General features: G+C 39.4%; 1 long non-coding RNA gene and 3 gene segments (V, D, J or C); all 4 read right to left on the minus strand.

Annotated features, from left to right (window-relative positions):
• Nucleotides 1–1,889: 1,889 nt before the first annotated feature.
• LOC100554593 (Ig heavy chain V region 1B43-like) lies at nt 1,890–2,693 on the minus strand. The segment is given in 2 exon segments: nt 1,890–2,344; nt 2,637–2,693. Coding segments are annotated over 2 exon segments (489 nt in total).
• Nucleotides 2,694–6,063: 3,370 nt separating this feature from the next.
• On the minus strand, nt 6,064–7,188 carry LOC103281845 (uncharacterized). Its single transcript, XR_010007090.1, has 2 exons — nt 6,811–7,188; nt 6,064–6,528 (listed from the first exon to the last, which is right to left on the minus strand). It is a non-coding gene; the product is annotated as an uncharacterized LOC103281845 (long non-coding RNA).
• Nucleotides 7,189–13,819: 6,631 nt separating this feature from the next.
• LOC107983544 (immunoglobulin heavy variable 3-23-like) lies at nt 13,820–17,627 on the minus strand. The segment is given in 3 exon segments: nt 13,820–14,276; nt 16,738–17,138; nt 17,323–17,627. Coding segments are annotated over 3 exon segments (684 nt in total).
• Nucleotides 17,628–20,140: 2,513 nt separating this feature from the next.
• Nucleotides 20,141–20,945, minus strand: LOC103280734 (Ig heavy chain V region 914-like). The segment is given in 2 exon segments: nt 20,141–20,585; nt 20,825–20,945. Coding segments are annotated over 2 exon segments (363 nt in total).
• Between the last annotated feature and the right edge of the window lie 1,626 nt (nt 20,946–22,571).

A 22,571-nucleotide genomic window follows, 5' to 3' on the forward strand; every position in this document is an offset into this window, starting at 1 on the left:
CTACGAATTAGTCTCCTGTTTTTAACACTGTATCCTGCGTGTTGATTTTAATGATTGTTTTTATTGATGTTGATGTTTTTTACTGGGATAATTGTTTTATTGCTTTGTTACTGTTATTTGTTTGTTTTATCGGGCCTGGCCCCATGTAAGCCGCCCCGAGTCCCTTCGGGGAGATGGGGCGGGGTATAAAAATAAAGTTATTATTATTATTATTATTATTATTATTATTATTATTATTATTATTATTATTATTTTTCTCCTTTGACATACCTTGTATGTCCAGGTAGCTGGAGAAGACATTGGGAGGGAGGGATAATCAATCTGAGTGCATTAATACCCCCCGAAAATGACTTTTGTATAACAAGTATAATTTTTACCTGATACATACCACCATGAGACGATAAACTGGGGAGGTTCTAGTTGTTCCAGAATTCTTCAATACACAGAGTATCCTGCTCATGGAGACAATTGGTGAGGACAAAAAAAACAAAAAACAACTGATCCACCTTTTAGGAACAAGATAGTAGCAACACAAAAGGCTGGAGCCGAAGCAAAGAATGACATCTGTTAATAGTCTGAACAGTTTAATAAATGATTACCATGATCTGTTTCTTCTGCTGTGACTGTTTCTAGTTCATGGCTTTTCAATGCCCCCTATCGAGATTTTTCTGCAAATGCTGTGGAAATAATTCAATGCAAAGTTTTCTTTGGAGATTTTCTGTGATCACTTGTGGATAGATTGTACATCAATCCATAGGTTTTTGGACAACTCAAATGCAAGTGGGGGTACCTTTATTTATTTATTTATTTATTTATTTATTTATTTATTTAATACATTTATTTCCTGCCCTTCTCACCCCGAATGGGACTCAGAGTGGCTTACAAATCAAATTTACATACAATATTATATTATTAGCATAGCACAATACTGGCAATAAATTACTATATTGTACTATATCAATACTTTAGCTTGCCCCCTGCTCCTAGAGGAATGATAGCTGTGACCACAAAGGTCAGAATGATATCAACAGAGTCAATCCACCTCCTTCTCAGTTTCCTGAAGCAAGGGACTCCAGATTTACTGGGGGACTCCTTTACACCTTGTTAATGGTGCAGAGAACCAGTTGAATCCATCACCTACTGGGCAGGGGTATCATCTGCTCATGGCATTTTTGGAGTTCTTTTTGTCAGTCCCCAAATCTTTTGGACAGCTCCACTAAAATCTGAGCTCATACCTTGAAGAGATTAGCTGAAGTCAGGTACAGCCAGACTGTAGTATGAATGCAGTTTAACACCACTTTAACTGCCATGTCTCCATGTAATCCTGGGATTTGTAGTTTAGTGCAGCACCAACAGTCCTGGTCAGAGAAGGTGAATGATTTTAGAAAACTACAACTCTCATGAGCACTGATCCATAGCAGTAAAAGGGGCACCAAATGTCATTATTTCCATACTGTAGCAGCCCCTCCAGTGACTGAATGTTATCAAATAAATAAATAACTTTATTTTTAACCCACCCTCTCGCCACGAAGGGATTTAGGGCAGCTTCCAAAAATGAAAATGGCAGACATTCAATGCTGTATATAGTAATAATAAGCAAACATTTAAACATACAATTAAAAGTTAAACCACTTTGGCTAAAACATATATAAAACATCAGCCGCCAATGACAGGAAGTATACATGTTTTTTCTAAATTGAGAAAAATATAGTCATGTGTTTCATAGTTTATTCCAGAAGGAATCATATCAGGAGTCTTGTGGATGGATAGGTATTCATTGTTTGATGGTTCTTGATGTTCTTTAGCATATGAGCAAGGATGGAAAAGAGAGAGTACAATGAAGTTCTTGTGTGCAGATGCCTGGCTTTCCATTTTAATAATAAATAAGGAATTGCAGATTTAAACTAGGTCTGAATGCAAACTTGTTCTGGAGCAGACACATAGAGATAGGCTCTGCAGTGTCTATGAGAATCACACTTCTCCCTTTTTGTAAAGAAGATGGATTTACACTGTGTCACTGTGTCTCTTGCACAGTAATAGGTGCCAGAGTCTGCAGTTGTCACGGAATTCAGCTGCAGATAATATTCATTTCTGGAGTCATCAACTGTTATGTTGATCCTGCTGCTGAAAGCTGAGCCATAATCAGTTTCCCAAGTGTAATCGATGAGGCTGAAGTATCCCCACCCTAACCATTCCAGCCCCTTTCCTGAGGGTTGGCGGATCCAGTTCCAAAAATCGCCACTACTAATGGATTCACCAGAGACAGCACAAGTCAGCTTGAGGGATTCTCCAGGTTTCAGTGTTTCTCCATCAGATTGAGTCAACCGTATTTCAGAGGGTGAACCTGCAAGTAAAAACATTATATTGTTATGATGAACCTTAGAAGTTATGAAGACTGCATACTATATACTTGATGTTGACTTCTTATCTAACTAGAAAAAAAATCACTACATTTGAGCTGAGTAGTTCTACCATTGTGAGTACTCGATTGTGAGAGTAGGGGAAACTTTTCAGAGGAAATCCCTGACTCGGGGAAGGAGGGAGTATACCTGAATATCAAAATAATCAAATAGATATTCCCCGTCCACATAATTCTTTTGTACAGAAATGAGAAAGCTTCCTGTTTGAGCACTGACCTGGCTTAAGTATGGAAAAGAGTAAGAGAATTATGACCAAGGAATCCATTTTGTAGAAGTTGGTGCACCAAAATGCAACAAACTTCAGTTTATAAAGGATCTCAAACTGACCACAATTTGCATATTCAGCGTGTGCTTAATGCTTGGTATAAAAAGGACCATGAATTATAGCTCTAATACATATCATCTCTTACCTCCATGCTTGTACTTTCATTTCTCTGATAGGGCCCAATGCTACTTGGTGAAAGGAAGTATATCAAACAAACCAATACAACAGTTGAATCGCACAATGGAAACTTGGGGTCATTTTGGCACTATGTTAGTGAGATATGTTCTGGAAATAAGGAGGATGTGAATATGCTCAGTTCTGCATACAGTGAGCAGCACAAGGGAAGTCAGTAATAATATGGGCTCTATCACTCTGATATATTAAGTATAATAATCTAAGGCTAGAAGAGAATTCCAGTGAAATTGTTATGAAAGGTCTACAAAATGAGTAGGGAAGGTGGTTCATTTCTTCATTCCATTTTTTAGGTTGAAAAGACCTCACTCCATGTTTGCAATATTGTTCACCCTGAAGCATGTGGGACTGAGCTTGGCTCACTGACTTGAATGATTTGGAGGGATTTGCTGTGTAGGGCAGTAGTTGGTAGTTTTCCACTTGTCAGGGTAGTGATGAACCAGCTTCAGATTTTAGTTTAGACCAGTGGTTCCCAACCTTCCTAATGGTGCAACCCCTTAATACAGTTCCTTATGTTGTGGTCACCCCTCCAACCATAAAATTATTTTCATTGCTACTTCATAACTGTAATTTTGCTACTGTTATGAATCATAATGTAAGTGTTTAATATGCAGGTTGCATTTTCATTCATTGGACCAAATTTGGCACAAATATCTAATACGTCCAAATTTGAATACTGGTGGGGTTGGAAAGGGGGATTGATTTTATCGTTTGGGATTTGAAGTTGCTGGGATTTATAGTTAACCTACACTGAAAGAGCATTCTGAACTCCACCAATGATTGAATTGAACCAAACTTGGCACATAGAACTTCCATGACCAAACTTGGCACACTACCTATTATTATTGATATTATTATTCCAAAGGCTGGACGGGCATCTGTTGGGGACAATTTGACTGTGCTTTTCCTGCCTGGCAGAAGGGGGTTGGACTGGATGGCTAGTGGGGTCTTCCAGTGAAATAGTACTGTTAAGTTTATGTTGGTTAAAATTCCCTAAAAATCAGTGGATGTGCACATCTTTATGAAACTTTGGGGGAATGATGCCTTGGTTATGCTGTATCATTGAAAATAAAAATTCAAGGAGATAGCTCATGTAGTTTTTTTTAAATGTTGTTCATAAAAACTTTTTTAAAATTTTCCAAAATCAGTGAAATAGTGAATGTTCTGAAACTTGGGGAGGATAACAAGAAGTAAATGTGTACTACCATTGCAGCAAGTGTCATCCTGATAGCTCTAAAAATGAGGGAAAAAGGAGCCCCAGAAGCAGCCTGCCCTACACAATTACATAACGAAAAAAGTAACGATAAATTTATTACTTCATTATAGTTATGATCCAGACCCCTAACAATATTTTAGAAACAATTCATGGCCCCCTTAATTTAGTAATGAACATTGAAACATTTTTTTCATTAATCTCACAGACCTATGTACTGAATCTATTTTGGGGAAAGAGGCAGTTAAGTTTTAATCTGTGATTTTAGAATGTAGTTAGTTTTAATTGTGTTTTAACCTTTAATAATCATTTTTAAAGACTGTATTGTACTTTTAAGGTGAGCCACCTTGGGTCTCAAACTGGAAGAAGGATGATATATCAATTAAATAAATGATCCACGTGGCTTTGTTCAACTCATTGTTGCTGGATCTCCTTGGAAAGCTGAAAGCAAAGCATGTTTTTGGCCTGCTGTTTTTGGCCTGCTTCCTCACAGTGTGTCCCTCACACAGTAATACATAGCCGTGTCTTCTGCTTTCAGGTCATTCATTTGCAGATGTAACTTGCTTGAAGGGTTGTCCCTGGAGATGGTGAAGCGCCCTTCCCAGGTGCCTGTCGCACCCAGTTCATCCAGTAATCTCCAAAGGTGAACCCTGAGGTTTGGCAGGAGATGAGGAGAGACATTCCAGGTTTTCTTACATCCCCGCCAGACTTCACCAGGTGGATCTGTGACTGGACATCTGACAAGAAAAGAAAAGCATTTTGAATAGATCTAATAACACTCAAGAAGATGTAATAAGATCATAAGGGAGACACCACAATTGTAATGGTTTGAAGACTATATTTAAAATCTGTGCTTGGTCATAGAAATCCACTGTGTTATTTTGTGAAGTATTATAACCCTCAGAGGAAATCAAAGCCCCTTTGTACAAATCCTCCCAAGAAAACCCTGTGATATATTCCGCATAGTGTGGCCCTAATTCTGGACTTGAAGGTACACAACATTGTTAATATGAAAAGAGAACCGTACCTTCAAAACCTGCCAGAAGGAAGAGAGATAAAAACCAAAACATAATTTCTCTCTCTGCTTCTTTGAGGAAAAATTGTTGGCTTGAGGTGATCCTGATGGTATATTAATGGAGTTGGGAGGGTAAAGAAGGGATGGCTCTTTTAAAGAGGAAGTGGTGCCAATATTTGCATAAGGTGTGTGCCTTGAACAGCAATCCATTGGGTTTTAGACAACTCCTATGCAAGTAGGGGTACCTTTCGATTACCCCAGGCTTCTAGAGGGATGATAGTTGTGACTGTAAGGGTTGGAATGATATTCACAGAGTCAATCGAACCCCTTCTCAGTTTACTGGCTAAGGCCAGGGACTCCAGATTAACAAAGGTCTTCTTTTCACTGTGAGCAGAGAGCCAGTTGAATCCGCCATCTCCTTACGGCATTTTTGGATTCCTGTTTTTCAGTCCCCAAGTCTCTTGGACAGCTCCTCTAAAATTGAAGCTCAAACCTTGCAGAGATTTACTGAGGTAGATTCAGACTGCAGAGTAAATGCAGTTTAACATCGCTTTAACTGTCATAGCTCAAAGCTATAGTATCTGGGATTTGTAGCTTGGTGCGGCACCAACAGTCTTGGGCAGAGAAAGTAAATGATTTTGGAAAACTCCCATTGGCACTGAGCCATAGCAGTAAAATGTACATCAAAAGTCATTATTTCTAGACTGTAGCAGCCCCTCCAGTAACTGAACATTATTAACTGCTAGTGACAGGAAGTATACATGGTTTTTATAAAGAGAGGAAAAATATAGTCATGTGTTTTCATGGTTTGTTCCAGAAGGAAACATATCTGGAGTTATGTGGACGGATAGGTATTCATTGTTTGATGGTTCATGACGTTCTTTAGCATATGAGCATGATGCAAAAGAGAGAGCACAGGGGAAGTTCTTGTATGTAGATGCCACACCTTCCGTTTTAATGATATATAATGTAATTTATTATTAAAATGTATTTCAATTTGGATCTGCTTGCAACCCTGATCTGTGGTCTGGAGCAGATACATAGAGATGAGCCTCACTCTATCTATGAGAATCACATTTCTCCCTTTTTGTAAAGAAGATGGATGTACGCTGTGTCACTGTGCCACTTCCACAGTAATAGGTGCCTGAATCTGCAGTTGTCATGGAACTCAGCTGCAGATAATATTCATTTCTGGAGGTATCAAAGGTAATGGAGATCCTGCTCCTGAAAGCTGAGCCATAATCAGTTCTCCAAGTGGAGCCGCTGAAGTATCCCCTCCCTAACCATTCCAGTCGCTTTCCTAAAGATAGTCGTGCCCAGTGCCATTGATAGCCACCAGAGACAACACAAGTCAGCTTGAGGGATTCTCCAGGTTTCAATGTTTCTCCATCAGATTGAGTCAATTGTATTTCAGAGGGTGATCCTACAAGTAAAAAAAAAAAAAAGGTATGAAACAAAGACTGCAGACTATACTTGATATTGACTATTTGTGGCTATCCAAAAAAACATTAAATTTGATCTGAGTTGCCAATTCTTCCATTTGTCAGTTCTGGATTAAGAGAGGATGGGAAACTTTCCAAATTAAATCCCTTACTGGGGAATGGAGAGAATATACCTGAATACTAGTAAAAGAATCAAATAGATACCTCCCACCCACACAATTCTTTTTCACAGAAGTGAGAAAGCTTCCTGCTTGGACACTGACCTGGTTTAAGCATAGAAAAGAGCAAAAGAATTACAACCAAGGAATCCATTGTGTGCAAGGTGGTGCACAAAAATACAACAAGGTTCAGTTTATAAAGGATCTCAAACTGACCACAATTTGTATATTCAGAGTGTGCTTTATGCTTGGCATAGAAAAGGGCTATAAATATAGTTCAATCGCACACCTTCTGTTACCTCTATGCTCTTACCTTTTCTTTTTACATGTTTTTTTGTGTGTCAGGAGCGACTTGAGAAACTGCAAGTTGCTTCTGGTGTGAACGAATTGGCCGTCTGCAAATATGTTGCCTGGGGATGCCCAGATGTTTGATGTTTTACCATCCTTATGGGAGGCTTCTGTCCTGTCCCTGCATGGGGAGCTGGAGCTGACAGAGGGAGCTCACCCCCTCTCTCCGGTTTTGAACTGCCGACCTGTCGGTCAGCAGTCCTGCCAGTACAAGGCTTTACCCATTACGGCACTGGGAGCTCTTTTACATGTTGGTGTAGCACCAACACTCTTGTCCAGAGAAATTAAATGAATTTGGAAAACTGCAGCTCCCTTGAGCACTGAGCTATGGCACTTTAAGGGGCATCAAACTGTATTATTTCTGCATTGTAACAGCCCCTCCAGTGATTGAACATTGTTAACTGCCAATGACAGGAAATATGCCAGGGTTTTCTAAAGAGAAGAAACATATATTCATGTGTTTCATGGTTTTGTTGGGCTCTGCTGTAAAGGAAACTCAGAGGCCAACAGCAACAAAAGTGGAAGGCTGACTGAACTCTCTTTATCCTTGATTTCTGCTTTGGTCTGGTTTTATGTTCACTTCTTCTCACTGTGTGCTCCTGTCCCTGGCACAGTAATATACTGCACTGTCCTCCATTATTAGGCTATTCATTTCCAGGTACAGCATGTTAGAAGGGTTGTTCCTGGAGATGCTGATGCGCCCATCCACCGATGCTGCATAATATTTTGAGCTTCCATCTTGATTTATTTGCCCAATCCATTCAAATACCTTTCCAGGTTTCTCTCTCACCCAGCTCATCCAGTGATTGCTGAAGGGAAATCCAGAAGCTTGACAAGAGAGGCGAAAGGATCCCCCGGGCTTTTTCACCCCTCCTCCAGATTCCTTCAGGTGGATTTCTGACTGAACGCCTGAAAGGAAGAGATATTACAAACCTTGCATTCTTAACATCTAAAACAAAGATCTTCTCTACTTGACAATGATACCCTAAGGAAGAATTACCATGAAGAACTGCTGAAAGACAACCAAACAGAAGCCAAAGTATTGTTTCCTTGTTCATTTGAGAGGGATTGACTTGAAAATAGCCACAACCAGCTAAGAATCCCGCAGAGGGGTATATGTGAGAAAGTGAATATGGACCTGGCATTTAAAGAGGAAACTGCTGTTTCATTTGCATATCTTTCAGTATGAAAATAAAGGAGACCTATTTGCCATGGAAGGATGGAATAAATTCTGAGATACTAGCAGTTGCATTACACTATGATCACATTCAATAATATAAATGTTGCAAGAAAAAAGACATCTACACTTGTACAAGTGATTAATTGGAACAAGGGAGTTGAGATGACTTCTGCTCTTTGTTTCCCCTCTCTGTATCTTTCTTGGGTTTACATATTCAAACCTGTTGCTTCTTACTTGTTGGGGTCATGTCTCCCATCTTTGAGAAGTAAGTCTCTTTTTTCCTTTCTCAGAAAAGGTAGAGTCAGTCCAGGACTTATTGTATGCAAAATGTGCATGTCTTTTGTACTTTTGTACAGATTTTTCCGCACAGAAAATATTGTGTAGAAAATCATGTTTTTTTAAAAAGACCTATCATGCCACTTTCACTGCCATGGCTCAATGCTATGGAATTCTGGGAGTTGTAGTTTTACAATGTTTTTGTCCTTTCCTGCCAAAGTGTGCTTGGCACCAAACTACAAATCCTAGGATTCCATAGCATTGAACAATAGCATTAAAATTATGTTAAACAGCACTAACTCTCCAGAGTAGATATACCCTGAGAGAAAGTGACTTGTCCAAGGTCACCAAGTGGGTTTCCACAACCAAGCAGGGATTGAAACATTGGTCTTTAGGGATGTAATCCAACACTGACTCCTTCATGACTACAAAGGGAAATAAGAAATATAATTCCAGCTTGAAGGGAATAGGTTCATCTGATCCATGTTGAAATGATCTGTCAATGTTTTTTCACCAAAAGTGGAATTTTCTTTTAACAGCAAAGGTGAACTAATTTAAATTGGACAAGATTACAGAAGGCGATTAGTTTTTGTTTGTTACATGAGAATTCAAAGAAGGTTAACTAGAAGGTTAAATTAGACATAGGACAGGGCAATATGGATACCTATCGGCCACAAATTCCATAAAGTTGGCTTAGGGAAACTGTTGTGCCTCATTCTGAGCATCTGTTCACATAGAGGTATGCTGAATATGACCTCTCATTCATCTTTAAGTCAGAACTTTATGAACAAATTTACTACAGTAGAGTCTCACTTATCCAAGCTTCACTTATCCAATGTTCTGTATTATCCAATGAAGTCTGCCTTTTAGTAGTCAATGTTTTTGTAGGAAATGTTGCAATGTTTTGGTGCTAAATTTGTAAATACAGTAATTACTACATAACATTATTGTGCATTGAACTGCTTTTTCTGTCAATTTGTTGTAAAACATGATGTTTTGATGCTTAATTTGTAAAATCATAATGTAAATTTATCTTTAATAGGCTTTTTTCTTAATCCCTCCTTATTATCCAACGTTTTTGCTTATCCAATGTTTTGCCGGCCCGTTTATCTTGGATAAGTGAGACTCTATTGTAAATGTCTCAAATCATTGTTTAGAGGGAGTGCCGGTTTTGGATATGCAATGGTCCATGTATACAGCTGTCAAGAGATTTTTATGCATACATCAGCCAGTGCTATTCTACCTCCCATGATTAAGGTAAATTGGAGAATGTAATGAATATTGGTCAGAACTCACTTGGGGGTTTATGGCTTTATAAGTAGACCAATATCTGCAGAACTGAGCAATTTTACAATATCCATATGCAGCAAAGAGCTGCTATTACACTAACATGTAAGGAAAACAGCAAATGCATTGTACACAGTGGGACCGATGTACATCAGGACACCAACTGTGTAATGTCAATGTAGTTGGGATGATGACTACCAATGCCAATGCAATAGAAGTGTCAGAGACAGAACGCCAGTAATGTAAACAAACTCAGTTTATTTAAGCAAAACAGAAGTAAAAAGGCCCGTAGAACAAAAGAAAACCTGGGCAACACTTGGCTTCAGTGTGAAAAGTGGCAAAGCAACTCAGTTCGAACTCAAGCGGTTCAAAAGGAATAAACCGGATTAAACCGGAATATAATCCGGGTTAAACAAAAGTTCTCACTAAAGCTTGGCAAATGGCGTAAACAAAAAAGGATAAGCAAAAGATAGAAAGAAAGCAACAAACTGGTAACAGATCCCTCTCTGTTACTCAAAAACACGGAGGTTGAAAAGGAAACAACAGCCTGTCTGCAGATTCCTCTCTGCAGCGTCCGAGAAGTGTAGACGTAGTCAAGATTCAGTCCGGAGTCGATTAACCAGCGATATCTAGGTCCAGGCACAGTAAAACGGGTAACAGTAGTCAGCGAGGTCCCAATCCAGTCCAGAGGTCGAATGCCAAGCGTAGTCGTCAAAGAGTCAGGTAAACACACCGATGGCCAGCAGTAGGGAAAATCCAGAAGCGAAGTCAGTCAGTCCAGCGTCAGTCCAGTGTTCGAAGGTATTGCTCGTCAAAAAGACGACGGAGATCCAAGCTATCAAGATTAAGCACAGGTTGCACATAGAAACTCCCACACAATTCCTCCCGCCGTCAGTGCCCAGTGTCCTTGACAAACTTACGTATCCTAGTCACGAATCACACCCGTCTTCAGGAAGTTCCCAAAATCAAAGCCCAAGCGTCCGTCCAGATTACCTTGCCCAACGCAAACAAACATTGGTCCCAAACCCCCATTTATCCCAGATCAAACTCATCATCGCTGTCAGCTGTTAACCCAATTCCAGGAGCCCCATCATCATCCTCATCAGAGCTTAAGCAGCTTCGACTACGCCCCACAGCATCCCCAGCTGTGGAACCCGCTCCATCCCTCCAGCCCGTCCATGGGTCCGATCCTGCAACCCGCCATTCATCTCCTATGTTAACATTACCTGCTTCCCCAGCATCCAAACCCTCCCTCACACGAGTCCATTCCATGTCATCCTCCTCCGAGCTATACATTTCTTCTTCCATGCCCTCAGTAAAACCCTCAAACGAGTCCTCATCTGTGGGTTCCGCAAACAAATCCCGGAGCCGCTTTCTTTGACGTTCCTCAAAAGAATCCGACTCTCGAGGAGTCTTACGTCCCCTTCTGCCATCCCCGGAGCCCGAAGGCTCAACCATAACAAGAAGCACTCTGCTACATAGTCATGTATGCATAAAGTTATGCAACCTAGACTGTGATAGAACATTACAATCATTATTTTTAAAGCATGTGAAACTAAGTCTTAAGTCTTACAACTGGATGTGGAATGGACTACAAATCTGAAAAAAACATGCCTCTGACAGCTGCAAAGAATGAGGTCAGGAGTATTTGTTTGGGAAGTCTCTGAAGCATGGCTACATTTGGGATTAGTCCAGATAGTTCAACCAGACAATTTCCTGTTTTTTGTTCATGGAGTCTTACGTTATGACATTGTGGTGGTTGCCCTTGTACAGTGCTGCTAAGAATACCTCCTAGTAATTGATTAAGAAACAACCGTTATTTAACCAGTCACCATGAAGCTGGTAGTTGTATAGGTTCCCCATTGATTTTGCATGCTGTGCTTCTTCTGGCACAGTAATATCTGCCAGTGTCTTTTGTTTCCATACCACTCATCTCTAAATAAACTTCACTCTTGGAAACATCTCTGGAAATGGTGAGGCGGGTTTTCAGGGAGTTTGAATAGCGTGTATCATCATCCCAATAGATGAGACACAGCCATTCCAATCCTTTCCCTGTGGGCTGACGAATCCAGCTCACTGCATATCCACTTGTTGTGAGAGACATCCCAGAGACTTTGCAGGTGAGCCGGAGGGTCTCTGAAGGCCTTAGTCTCACTGAACTGTCCTGGCCCAAGGTCACTTGGGAATGGATGCCTAGAAAGGGAGAGAAGACAGGTTGGTTACTACAGGACTAACCAGTTGCGAAGGCAAAATGAAATCCATTGTAAATAATAACTATTCCCAGAGAAGCACTTACACGGAGAAATGGCTAAGAGGCCGAAAGAGAGAAAGAAAAGTTGCATTCTTCTTTTTGGATGCAAGGAGGAAGGAGAATGAGAAAATGTGTTGGTCTGTTGAGTCCAACCTTGCCTTTGGAACACATATTTACACTCCCATAGAAAAGAGAACGAAGGATGAGCATTATTTGCATATCTTAACTCTAGGTAAATTTCTCCAAGGAGCTATTTACATAAAAAGCATATGTGAGCAAAGCTCCAACCACATGTTTGGCTCCTTTCATCCAGAGTAAAAGTATTTCTTCGGTTGGTATGACATTTAATCCTTATTTCATGAATGAAATGGTTTATGGATGACCAATGCAGACATTTCCCAATATTCAATAAAAATGGCAAAAAGTAATTTTGATCACTTTTCATGGCAATTTACAAAATAGCATAAAATTAATTTCTGTTGCAGATCCATATTCACATAGGGAAGCTGCTTCATCTTGAATCAAACTATTGACTTCTCTCTGGCTCAGCATTGTTTACCATGACTGCCACAGTCAGTCTTGGTCTTCAAACAAAGGTTTCTATAGTACTATACTATAGAAATGTCTATGACTGAATTTGGAAATTTATAGATGCAAATAATGAGATGAATGATTGAGCTTTTCTTCTAAGGTTGTCAAATATACATATTCCTCCAGATAAAATATTCATGGCCAATTGACTCAGCTATACTTGTTCCATTCTGTATAAATAAAATCATTTTAATTTATACTGATGTAAGAATAAATAAATAAATAACCAAAAATTAAAGATATGCTTTTAAAAAATCAATCCCAACATAATGTCCAAAGTTGATTTCATTTCTTTTTTTGGTGGCAATTTACCAGGTGACTGAACAACCAAGAAAGTTTCTCTTATTCCGCAAGTTAGAGGTGGGGTAGCAGGAATGAGAATATAGGAGCAAATGTAAGAGGCAGTGGCGTGCTTAAGTGGGAAAGTAAGCAAATACAGTTACAGTTACATGAACTCGGAATTAATATCATGTGTGTAGGCAAATGCATATAAAGTGCATTAAGATAGGCACAGCAGGGTTTAAAATGCCTTTCTATTAGTAGAGTCATAAATTTGAATTAACCATCCCTTTGAAATCCATTATTAAGTAGTGGTGTTTTTATCTAAGAAAAGAATTCAAATTAAATAAAATATTTTATGCTGAATGCTCTCTGTCTCTGCTATGTCTTCTGTCAGGACACAATTTAAATATTAGATCATAAAATGTGTAAACAGAGGCATTTTACATTTTATTTCATAGTTAACTATTTGAACTGTAGTCAATTGCTTTTATTCATAGAGCTATAGCCTGCTGCAAGACTATGTAAGGGCTTGTCTCTACTTTGGGCCAAACCCCTGATTTGGCCAAGTTGTCACTCCTGGATGGGTTCATCCTCTTTTACCCCATGTTATCCAAAACCAGGGAACTTTGTGATGTGTGTGGACAGCTGGACTGCTTGTAATATTAACTGGTCCACTGTCAAAATGGCTTGGCACTGATATCCTCTTTCCCTTGCACTATGTGACGAAGGAAAAGGGGATGGATCTCACTCTCCTGTCACTATGGCAGATGGCCATGGAGCTCTGGAGAGCTTCCCTTCTTGTTTATCACTAGGGTGCCTTTGCTTTGTCATTAAAGATGTCTTGTGGTGGCCAGTTCTCTGGGAGCTCTGTGGCTGTCTGGCAGTGGCAACAGGAACAGCCAAGATAAGGTGATTTTTTTCATTTAAAATTTGGAGAGAGAACATTTGTCAGACTAAATTGCAATCAGCCTGAAGCTCATTATTATATGCTCTTCAAGAGAAGAAATGTTCTATCTGAAGGTTACAATACAGTTATGTTCCATCAATGCCTCCTGGTGGTCCAAAGGCATCATGGCACTTGTGGTTCCTTCCTGGACCTTTTGGCTGTAGAGTTATTCACAGTGCCTCCCTCCTTGTGCAGTAATACAAAGCGGTGTCCTCTTCCCTCAAGTTCTTCATTTCCAAGTAGAAATCTGAGCCCTCTTTTGAGGCTGTGAAGTGACCCCGGATGGTGGGAGAGTAATAATTGGTGACAGAAGGTTTCCAGTAGCTGATCAGCCACTCGAGAGTCTGCCCAGGTTTTTGTCGAAGCCAAGACATCCACCATTGGTCTGCTATGTCCATGGTGCAGGTCAGTCAGGTTGACTCTCCTGGTCGCTTCACTTCAGCCTTTGATTGGATTATAACAACCTGAAGCTGGACACCTGCAAGAGAAAAGAAAGATGGTGTAGAGAACAGAAATCTCATTTTTCTTCTATGCTTTGGAAATCCCAGGATTCCATAGCTTGAAGTCATGGCAAAATAAAGTGGTGTCAAACTGCATTAATTCAACAGTATAGATCAGGCTTGCACAACCTCCACCTTCCAGAAGTCTTAGTCTTGTCCTATAGTCAGGAATTCTGGGAGCTGAAGTCCAAAACATCTGGAGGGACACCGGTTGTGCAGGCCTGGTGTAAATAGATCCTCAAAACAATGTTAGTGGAGGAGAAGATACCTTCCAAAATGGCTGACAGAACAATGAAACGATACCAGGAATACATTTGTGTTGATTTCGTGAGGAAGGTTCACTGAATCTTTCAGAGTAAATCTTCTCTGCATAAGGAATCTGCAGGGGTGTCTGAATTTTCAATGGTGAGAACTTGAGTTATATATGGTCTGCAGAGCAAACAAGCCTCCTTCCCTATTTGCATATCTCAATTTTAAAAATACATAGTTGTGCTAAGAGAATAGCTTGCACAGTAGTCTGGTAGTAACAAATCAAGAACTTTTCAGAAAGGAGAGGCAAAAGTCCTCAATGAACACACTGGAATGTAAATCTAGTTTTTAAAAGAAGACACAGAACTGGGCATCAGGGTACTACAATAGCCAGAAAAAAGAGTCATTACTCCATGTTAAGTGGAAGAGAATGACACCTCTTTTTTAGGGGTCTTTCTCAGTGAGGATGTTCAGGATCCATGAAAAAATTAAGGACAAATGTCCCCAGCTTCAGTTCAGAGTTCTTCTAGCTTGAGATCAATTAGGCTTAATAGAATCACAGAATCACAGAATCATAGAACAATGAAGTTGGAAGACACCACATTGGCTGTCTATCCAACCCCCTGCCATGAAGGAAAAATACAATCAAAGCATCCCTGACAGATGGTTATCTAGTCACTGTTTAAAAGTCTCAAAAAAAAGGAGCTTCCATCATACTCTGAGGCAGAGAGTTCCACTGTTTGACAGCTCTCACAATCAGGATGTTCTTCCTAATGTTCAGGTGGAATCTCCTTCCCTGTAATTTGAATCTATTGATCCAAGTCCTAGTTTCCAGAACAGCAGAAAACAAGCCTCTTCCCCTTTCCTTATGTCATCCTTCAAATATTTATACATGGCTATCATGTCTCCTCTCAACCTTTTCTTCTTCAGGTTAAACATAGCTCTTTCAGCCGCCACCCATAGACGTGGTTTCCAGAACTTAGACTATTTTGGTTGCCTGCCTATGGACACATTCCAGTTTGTCAATCTCTCTCTTAAAATTTGGTGCACAGAACTGGACACAGTATTCCAAGTGAGGTCTCACCAAAGCAGAATAAAGGGACACCATTACACCCCTTGATCTTGACACTATGCTCCTTTTGATCATGTAGATCTATTTTTAATTAGATCATTACATTCTTTGGGAATGTTCATCAGGTTGAATTTCAGCATGATGGCTGGTTTTATGTTCTTTAGCTTTACACTAATTTTTGCTTTTAATATTTCATGGTTTATGCCACAATCTCCTCCTGAACTTGTTTTTGCAGGGAGAATTGAGCTTCTACATCTTCTGCTTTCTATGATATAGTCTATTTGATTTTTATATATGCATCAGATGATGTCTATGTATACAGTCGTTTATTGGGTTATTTGGGCTGGGACAGAAAACATATATAAGCTGAGAAGAGATGAGAAGTTTGTTTATCTGGTACTACACAAGTGGAATAAGAAAGATATCAAATTTAGGGCATTTCTGAGCTCTTTCTTCATAAATCATAGGGAGTAACCAAAAAAAGAATGTCAGTAACCACAATATCCTAGTGGGAAACCCTGTCTCAAAATGGAGACCCTTTTGCAACGACTTGAGGCAAATAGACTTGGACTGTGTCTGCCTTTGTCAATACCCTTCTTAAGATTATATGACAGTTACACTTGATGCCTTGTCTCATAGGTGAGTTTCCAACATTCCCATTTCAAAGAGATTTAAAGTGGAAAATATCAGAAATGTAATTGACAGAGTTTCACGTGCACCTACTCTCTGTTCTCTATGGAAGAAGGGGTAATTTAAAAACAGTTCTAAGATTGGTTATGGACTGCTGTCTTCTGGAAATCTTTAGGGGATTGGGCCAGACACACAAATCATAGTGATTTTAGAAATGCCTCAGAGAAATCGTGCTGTTGAGTATGTTTTGAAGAGTTTTTCTGGAAGCCAAAAGAGATTGGATCACTTTTTACCAGATAGGTATGTAAATTTTATTGCATGATGATCCTATTCCATAACAATTGAGGAATCACCAATAAAGGCTATATACCTAGACTATCATTTAAATCATTTCCTTCTCTTTTTCAATGATATTTAAACTGGAAGCTCTCCAAGTTCACTTGAATGAATTTGGACAGCTGCTAGTGCTAGAAGAGAGTTTTTAGAGAGCTTCTGGTTCACTTTGCTCACTGTGTCTCTTGCACAGTAATAAACGGCACTGTCCTCGGGTTTCAGGTTGTTCATTTGCAAATAGAGCAGATTTTTTGAGTTGTCTCTGGAGATTGTGAATCGTCCCTTCACTTGGTCCAAATAGTAAATGGTACCCGAGCTTGAGCTAATATATGCCACCCATTCCAAGCCTTTTGCTGGAGCTTGCCTCACCCAGTTCATTCCATAGCTGCTGAAAGTAATTCCAGAGGCAAGACAAGAAAGCTGGAGGGATTCACCAGGCCTTCTTACACCTCCTCCAGATTCCACCAGTTGGGCCTCTGATGGGATACCTGAAATAAAGACACATGAAACAGACTTTGTTTTATTAATTCAAAATTAATTCCCCCAATTGCTTGCTTGGTTACTTTACTGCCTTCCCACATTTCAGTTAATAACCATGTCATGACTTAACTCTTCCCATTTAAGTTAGAATAAATAATTTCTGGGAATTCAGGGTGACAAGTGAAAATGTACCTCTAAAGGTGGTTAAAAAGAAAGCAAACTGAAGCCAAAACATCTTTTTCTTTCTTTCTGTGGACTTGCAAGGGATTGACTGCAAAGTGGTTAGAGACACACCAGATTGGGTGTCGCTGGGTCAAGAGGAGCTGAATTCTAATTTAAACAGGAAGCTACTTCTGTATTTACATACACATCAGGATAAAAGAACAGCGCTTGAATTTGGCACTTCCATTTCCTTTTGAGTCTGCATAAGACTTCAACTTATTATGACCCTATGAATGAGAGATACCAAGTCACCAATCCTCAACACATCTGGAATGCAATCCTCCATTTTCCTCCTGTCTTCTACCTTACCAAGCATGACTGACTTTTTTAGTGAGTCATGTCTTCTCATGATATGATCAAAATATCAAGGTTAGCAAGGTAGAACCTCTAAAGATGCCAGCCACAGATGCAGGCAAAACATCAGAAGAGAATGCTACCGGAACATGGCCATATAGCCCGAAAAACTCACAGCAAGCCAATGTTTTATTGTGCCTAAAAACTAAGGTGATTAATATTTTTAATGGAAAAAACAAGTAGGTGCAAACCAGAAATTTTTGGTTTCAGGCAGGTGTTGGTCATTGGATTTCTGCCTTTGACCTTTTCCTTCAACCTCCAGATAAGCCCCATAAACTAGCCATTCTTGCTGATATAGCAGACAAAGAGTCTCTTAGCTTGGCAGCTGTGACATACATTAGGCAGCTCAGCAGCAAAACAACCAAAGAAGCTCTAGATTGTAGTGGCGTTGGATAGGACCTGAAATGTCACCATTGTAACCCCTAGATGAAACATGGAAGTGAGATGAGCGTTTAAACTGAGCAGATTGATAAACAAACAGCAAGAAAGAACTTTGGACAAGAATATACCAATACCATTATAGCTTTCAGTCCAACATATTCACATCATTGATTGAGATAGGCAGGGTTTATTCCAAGCATCAGTATTTTATAGAATTCCAGAATTACACTGACGGCAACAAACTACACATGAACATTTATGTAACACATACATGATAATTCTTATCTGAAGTTTATGTGACCAGCACAGCATGTATCAAGAACTGTCTCTATTGTCTAAGATGATGTAATAATAATAATAATAATAAAACTTTATTTATACCCCGCCACCATCTCCCCAACGGGGACGGGGCGGCTTACATGGGGCCTTGCCCAGGACAATACAATATAACAAAATATAAAAAACAACATATCATAGTACAATTAACCAATACAATAGATGAAAATATGCAGTACAACACAAAATCAAGAAAGCAATATAACAAGGGCGGGCCGCATGAACACTAAGTTAAAAACTCGGGGTGAGAAAGGGATCAGAATAAAAACCTCGGGGGACAGGGACATCAGATAGTGAAACAGTCTAGAGGATAAATGTGGAGGGGAGTAACAAAAGAACAGTTACTCTCCGAAGGCACACCGGAATAGCCATGTTTTTAAATCTTTCCTAAATGCTACTCGGGATCTAACACTGTGTGTTACCATAACTTCTAGTTATTGGTCCCGGGCACATTTTGCATATACTCCTGTATAAGTCTAGAGATTTTAATAAAAACTTCAAAAACCTGGGCTGACTTATCAACTGGCCAATACACTTCATAACAACAACAAAAACCCTCTTTTTCTGGGTAGAATAGCTTATCCTAAAAGAAGGACTGATCTCCAGAAATCTCTAAATTATGGCACTTTTGACCTTTTTGAATGCCTAGGTAGGAAAATGACAACTGTCACTGGAGGAATGTGACAATTTCCCATTGACTTATCTATAAGTCATATTAAAATCCATAATTTTGGTCCCCCAAACCTTCCCTTAACTTATACATGAAATTGACTTCTACCTGAATATATATATTTGGTAATACTGCCATTACAGCATGTCTAGCATTGCACCAGTGACACAGCTGAGCAAATAATACAGGCCACAGGAAAATGTCAGTTGTGTCACAATGGAATGGATGGGTCTCACTAAAACAGATTAGCATGCAGTTTAATCTTTAATTCTTATTTTACACCAACGTTGGTACTTGGGAAAGGAAACAATGGCATTGTTCCAGAGGTAGAAGAAATTCTATACATGCCTACTTTTATATTCTTTATGATGCTCACTAATGGGAAATGGGTGGCCCCTTTGGGAAGTACAGCCATCTAAAATGTTGAAGCCCGATACTAGAGAAAATATTGTGCATTCCTAGATTGGGGAGGAGTGTATGATACTTGCCTGCCATCTAATGGTTAAAGGTGCGGATAGAAAAAAGGAAATGACAATCTTAATTTAGCACCAAAAACCAGGCTGAGCACACAGGAGAAGCATCCCTTATCTGTAATCCTGAGAGCTGAAATTCTCCAAAATCTGAAATTGTCCACAGGGGTGTCTGAGATATTGCTTTCTGATGTGTTCAATGTACACAAGTGTTTTGTTTCATGCCCCAAATTATTATAATACTATTTATAAAAGTGCCTTTAGGCAATGTGTATACAGTGTATGCGAAACAGAAATGAATTTTGTATCTCGACTTGGTACACATTTCCATGATATACATATATGGAAATACAAAACTGAAAAAAAATCCCCAGCTTTTTGATTAAGGGATATTCAAATTGTAGCTGTTTTACATATCAATCAAAGAGATAATAAATGGGAATAATAATAATACAAGTCAGACCAGATTAGCATGCCACTTTCTACCACATTAAAAAGTCATTTCTGTGGAACACATGTAGCAATATATACAAAATTTGGAAGGTTTATAGAAGCTGAACAAGATTATCATCCATTTCTGCTAAGAATACACAAAATCTCAGCAATATATCGTCAGACTTGTGTAAGTGGATTGCATTGCCATAATGCACCCTATTTCATCCTTTTGTAGTCTAGCAATTTTTGCTTGGCTTCACATTCACTTCCTCACACTGTGTCTCTTGCACAGTAATATGTAGCAGTGTCTTCTGGTTTTAGACTGTTCATTTGCAAATAGAGCATGTTGTTTGAATTGTCTCTGGAGATGGTGAAGCGCCCTTTCACCACATCTGGATAATAAGTGGAAGCTGAGGTTGGGTGGATATAGGCAACCCATTCGAGACCTTTCCCAGGAGCTTGTCTCACCCAGCTCATCCAGTAGCTGCTGAAGGTGAAGCCAGAACCTTCGCAGCTGAGACGGACGGACTCTCCCGGCTTTTTTGTATCCCCTCCAGATTCTTCCAACTGGATTGCTGACCGGACTTCTGAAAGGAAAAAAAAACAAAAAAAAAAAAACCAGACCTGAAATTATGCTTCAGACAAACAAATAAGTAAAATATACTATTTCTATTTAAAAGGGGAAAATATCTTTGAAAATCAATAAAAAGAAAACGAGAAGCTAAGCCTCCTTTTACTCTAGATCTGGATATCTAAGAAGTAAATATCCATAACTATATTTCAGGCATTGTTATATATTAATAAGAATATTAATTTCAACGGTTACCTTGGGAAATGGCTAAAACCAAAATGATATAAAGTCCTAAAGTCATAGTGCTTTTTTGTTTAGAGAGAGATGAAGCAGAAAGAGGTCACAGAGTATGGGCATAGCTCATGGGGGAATAGTATATGAGGGGTTTGAACAGGAATTTGTTAGTGAATTTGCATACCCCCCTGGGCTTAAAAAGCAGCATGGATCTCTTTGTACAGTGACATAGGGTTGCTTGCTAGGGGTATTACTATTTATGGAGAGAAATTGAGATCATTTCAAGGAATCTGGTTAAATTTAAGTGACTTCAGAAAGGTAGAGGTGCAAAGAAGTGGAAGAAGCTTGCTGTTCTCTGTTCTTGGTAGATGAGTGGCAGGAACAGTGAATGTCCATCACAGATGCCTTTATTAACCCATATTAACTTATGCTGCAATTGACTTGGGTGTATTTTCACTACCCCTGATCCTTTTTCAATCCTTATCTCAAAAAAAGGAGAGGCAACAACAAGAAGAAGCTTCTCTTTTGTAAGGAGAGAATAGGAAATCTTAAGGTGTTTGTATTCAAGGAAATAGCGAAGTAATTTCAGAACTACTGGCAATAATATTTGAAAACAGAAGATATGCAATATATCGATACTAAAACTGGGTTGCCACTCCCTCATTTTCTCTCTTGACCTCTCCCCATTTTACAGCTTAATGGCAGGCAAGTACAATGTGGTCATCTCCATGCTGAACTTGGCCTCTCTTTTGAATTTGCAGATCTAAAAAGATGCAAAACTTCATCCAATGTTTTCATTTTTAGACTTTATGGCAGGAACACCACAGGGAGCCATGATTTTTTAAAAATGTGGCACGTTGTTTGTCAAGGATAACTTTTGTGATTCAAAAAAAAAAGGGGGGGGGATACTTTTTTCTGATCTGAAATTCAGAGGCAATGGACAGCCTAAGATGCCAGAGTTCCCCAAGAAGTTTTAATAATTTGGAACATCCCCCTCCCCCCAAATAACCAATTAAACAATTTGAATAAATGTTCCACCCAATAATGAACTGAACAGGTATCATCCAGAGTTGAGATCAGATTCCTGTGGGAGACTGGTTCATATACAGGTTTTCAAGCAGACCTTTATGATCAACATAGCACCCTGAAAACTGGACGTGTTGTTTGATGGTTACACATAAAACATCATTGTTCTAAATGATTGTGTTTCCATCTTCTAGGTGAGCATTGAAGTCTATTGTTTCCAATTTAGAGCCATAGAATCATAGAATTTGAAGAGTCCACAGGGGCCATTCAGTGCAACTACATTCTGCCATGCAGGATCACCCAATCCAAGCACTCCTGGCAGATGGCCATCTGCTCTCAGTTCAAAAACCTCTAGAGAAGGAGACTCCACTGGACTCTGAGACAACGTATTCTGCTGTCAAATAGCTCTTCTTAATGTTACTTTTCCTGGTTTCTAGAGCAGTAGAGACCTCTTCAATATAACATTTTCCCCAAATATTTAAATATAGCTATCATGTCCCCTCTCAAACATCTATTCTCCAAGCTAAACCTCTCCAGTTGCCTAAGCTGCTCCTTATAGGGATTGGCTTATAGACTTGATCATTCTGATCCTCTTCTCCTGACACATTCAGGCTTGACAATATCTTTCTTGAATTGTAATGTCTGGATCTAGACACATTATTTCAAGTGAGTTCTGACCAAAGTAGAAGAGACTTCCCTCAGCCCCGATACTGTACTGTTAATGCTGCCAAGAATCACATTG

This window comes from Anolis carolinensis, chromosome 6 (genome assembly GCF_035594765.1).
Source record: "Anolis carolinensis isolate JA03-04 chromosome 6, rAnoCar3.1.pri, whole genome shotgun sequence".
NCBI classification, from domain to species: Eukaryota; Metazoa; Chordata; class Lepidosauria; order Squamata; family Dactyloidae; genus Anolis; species Anolis carolinensis.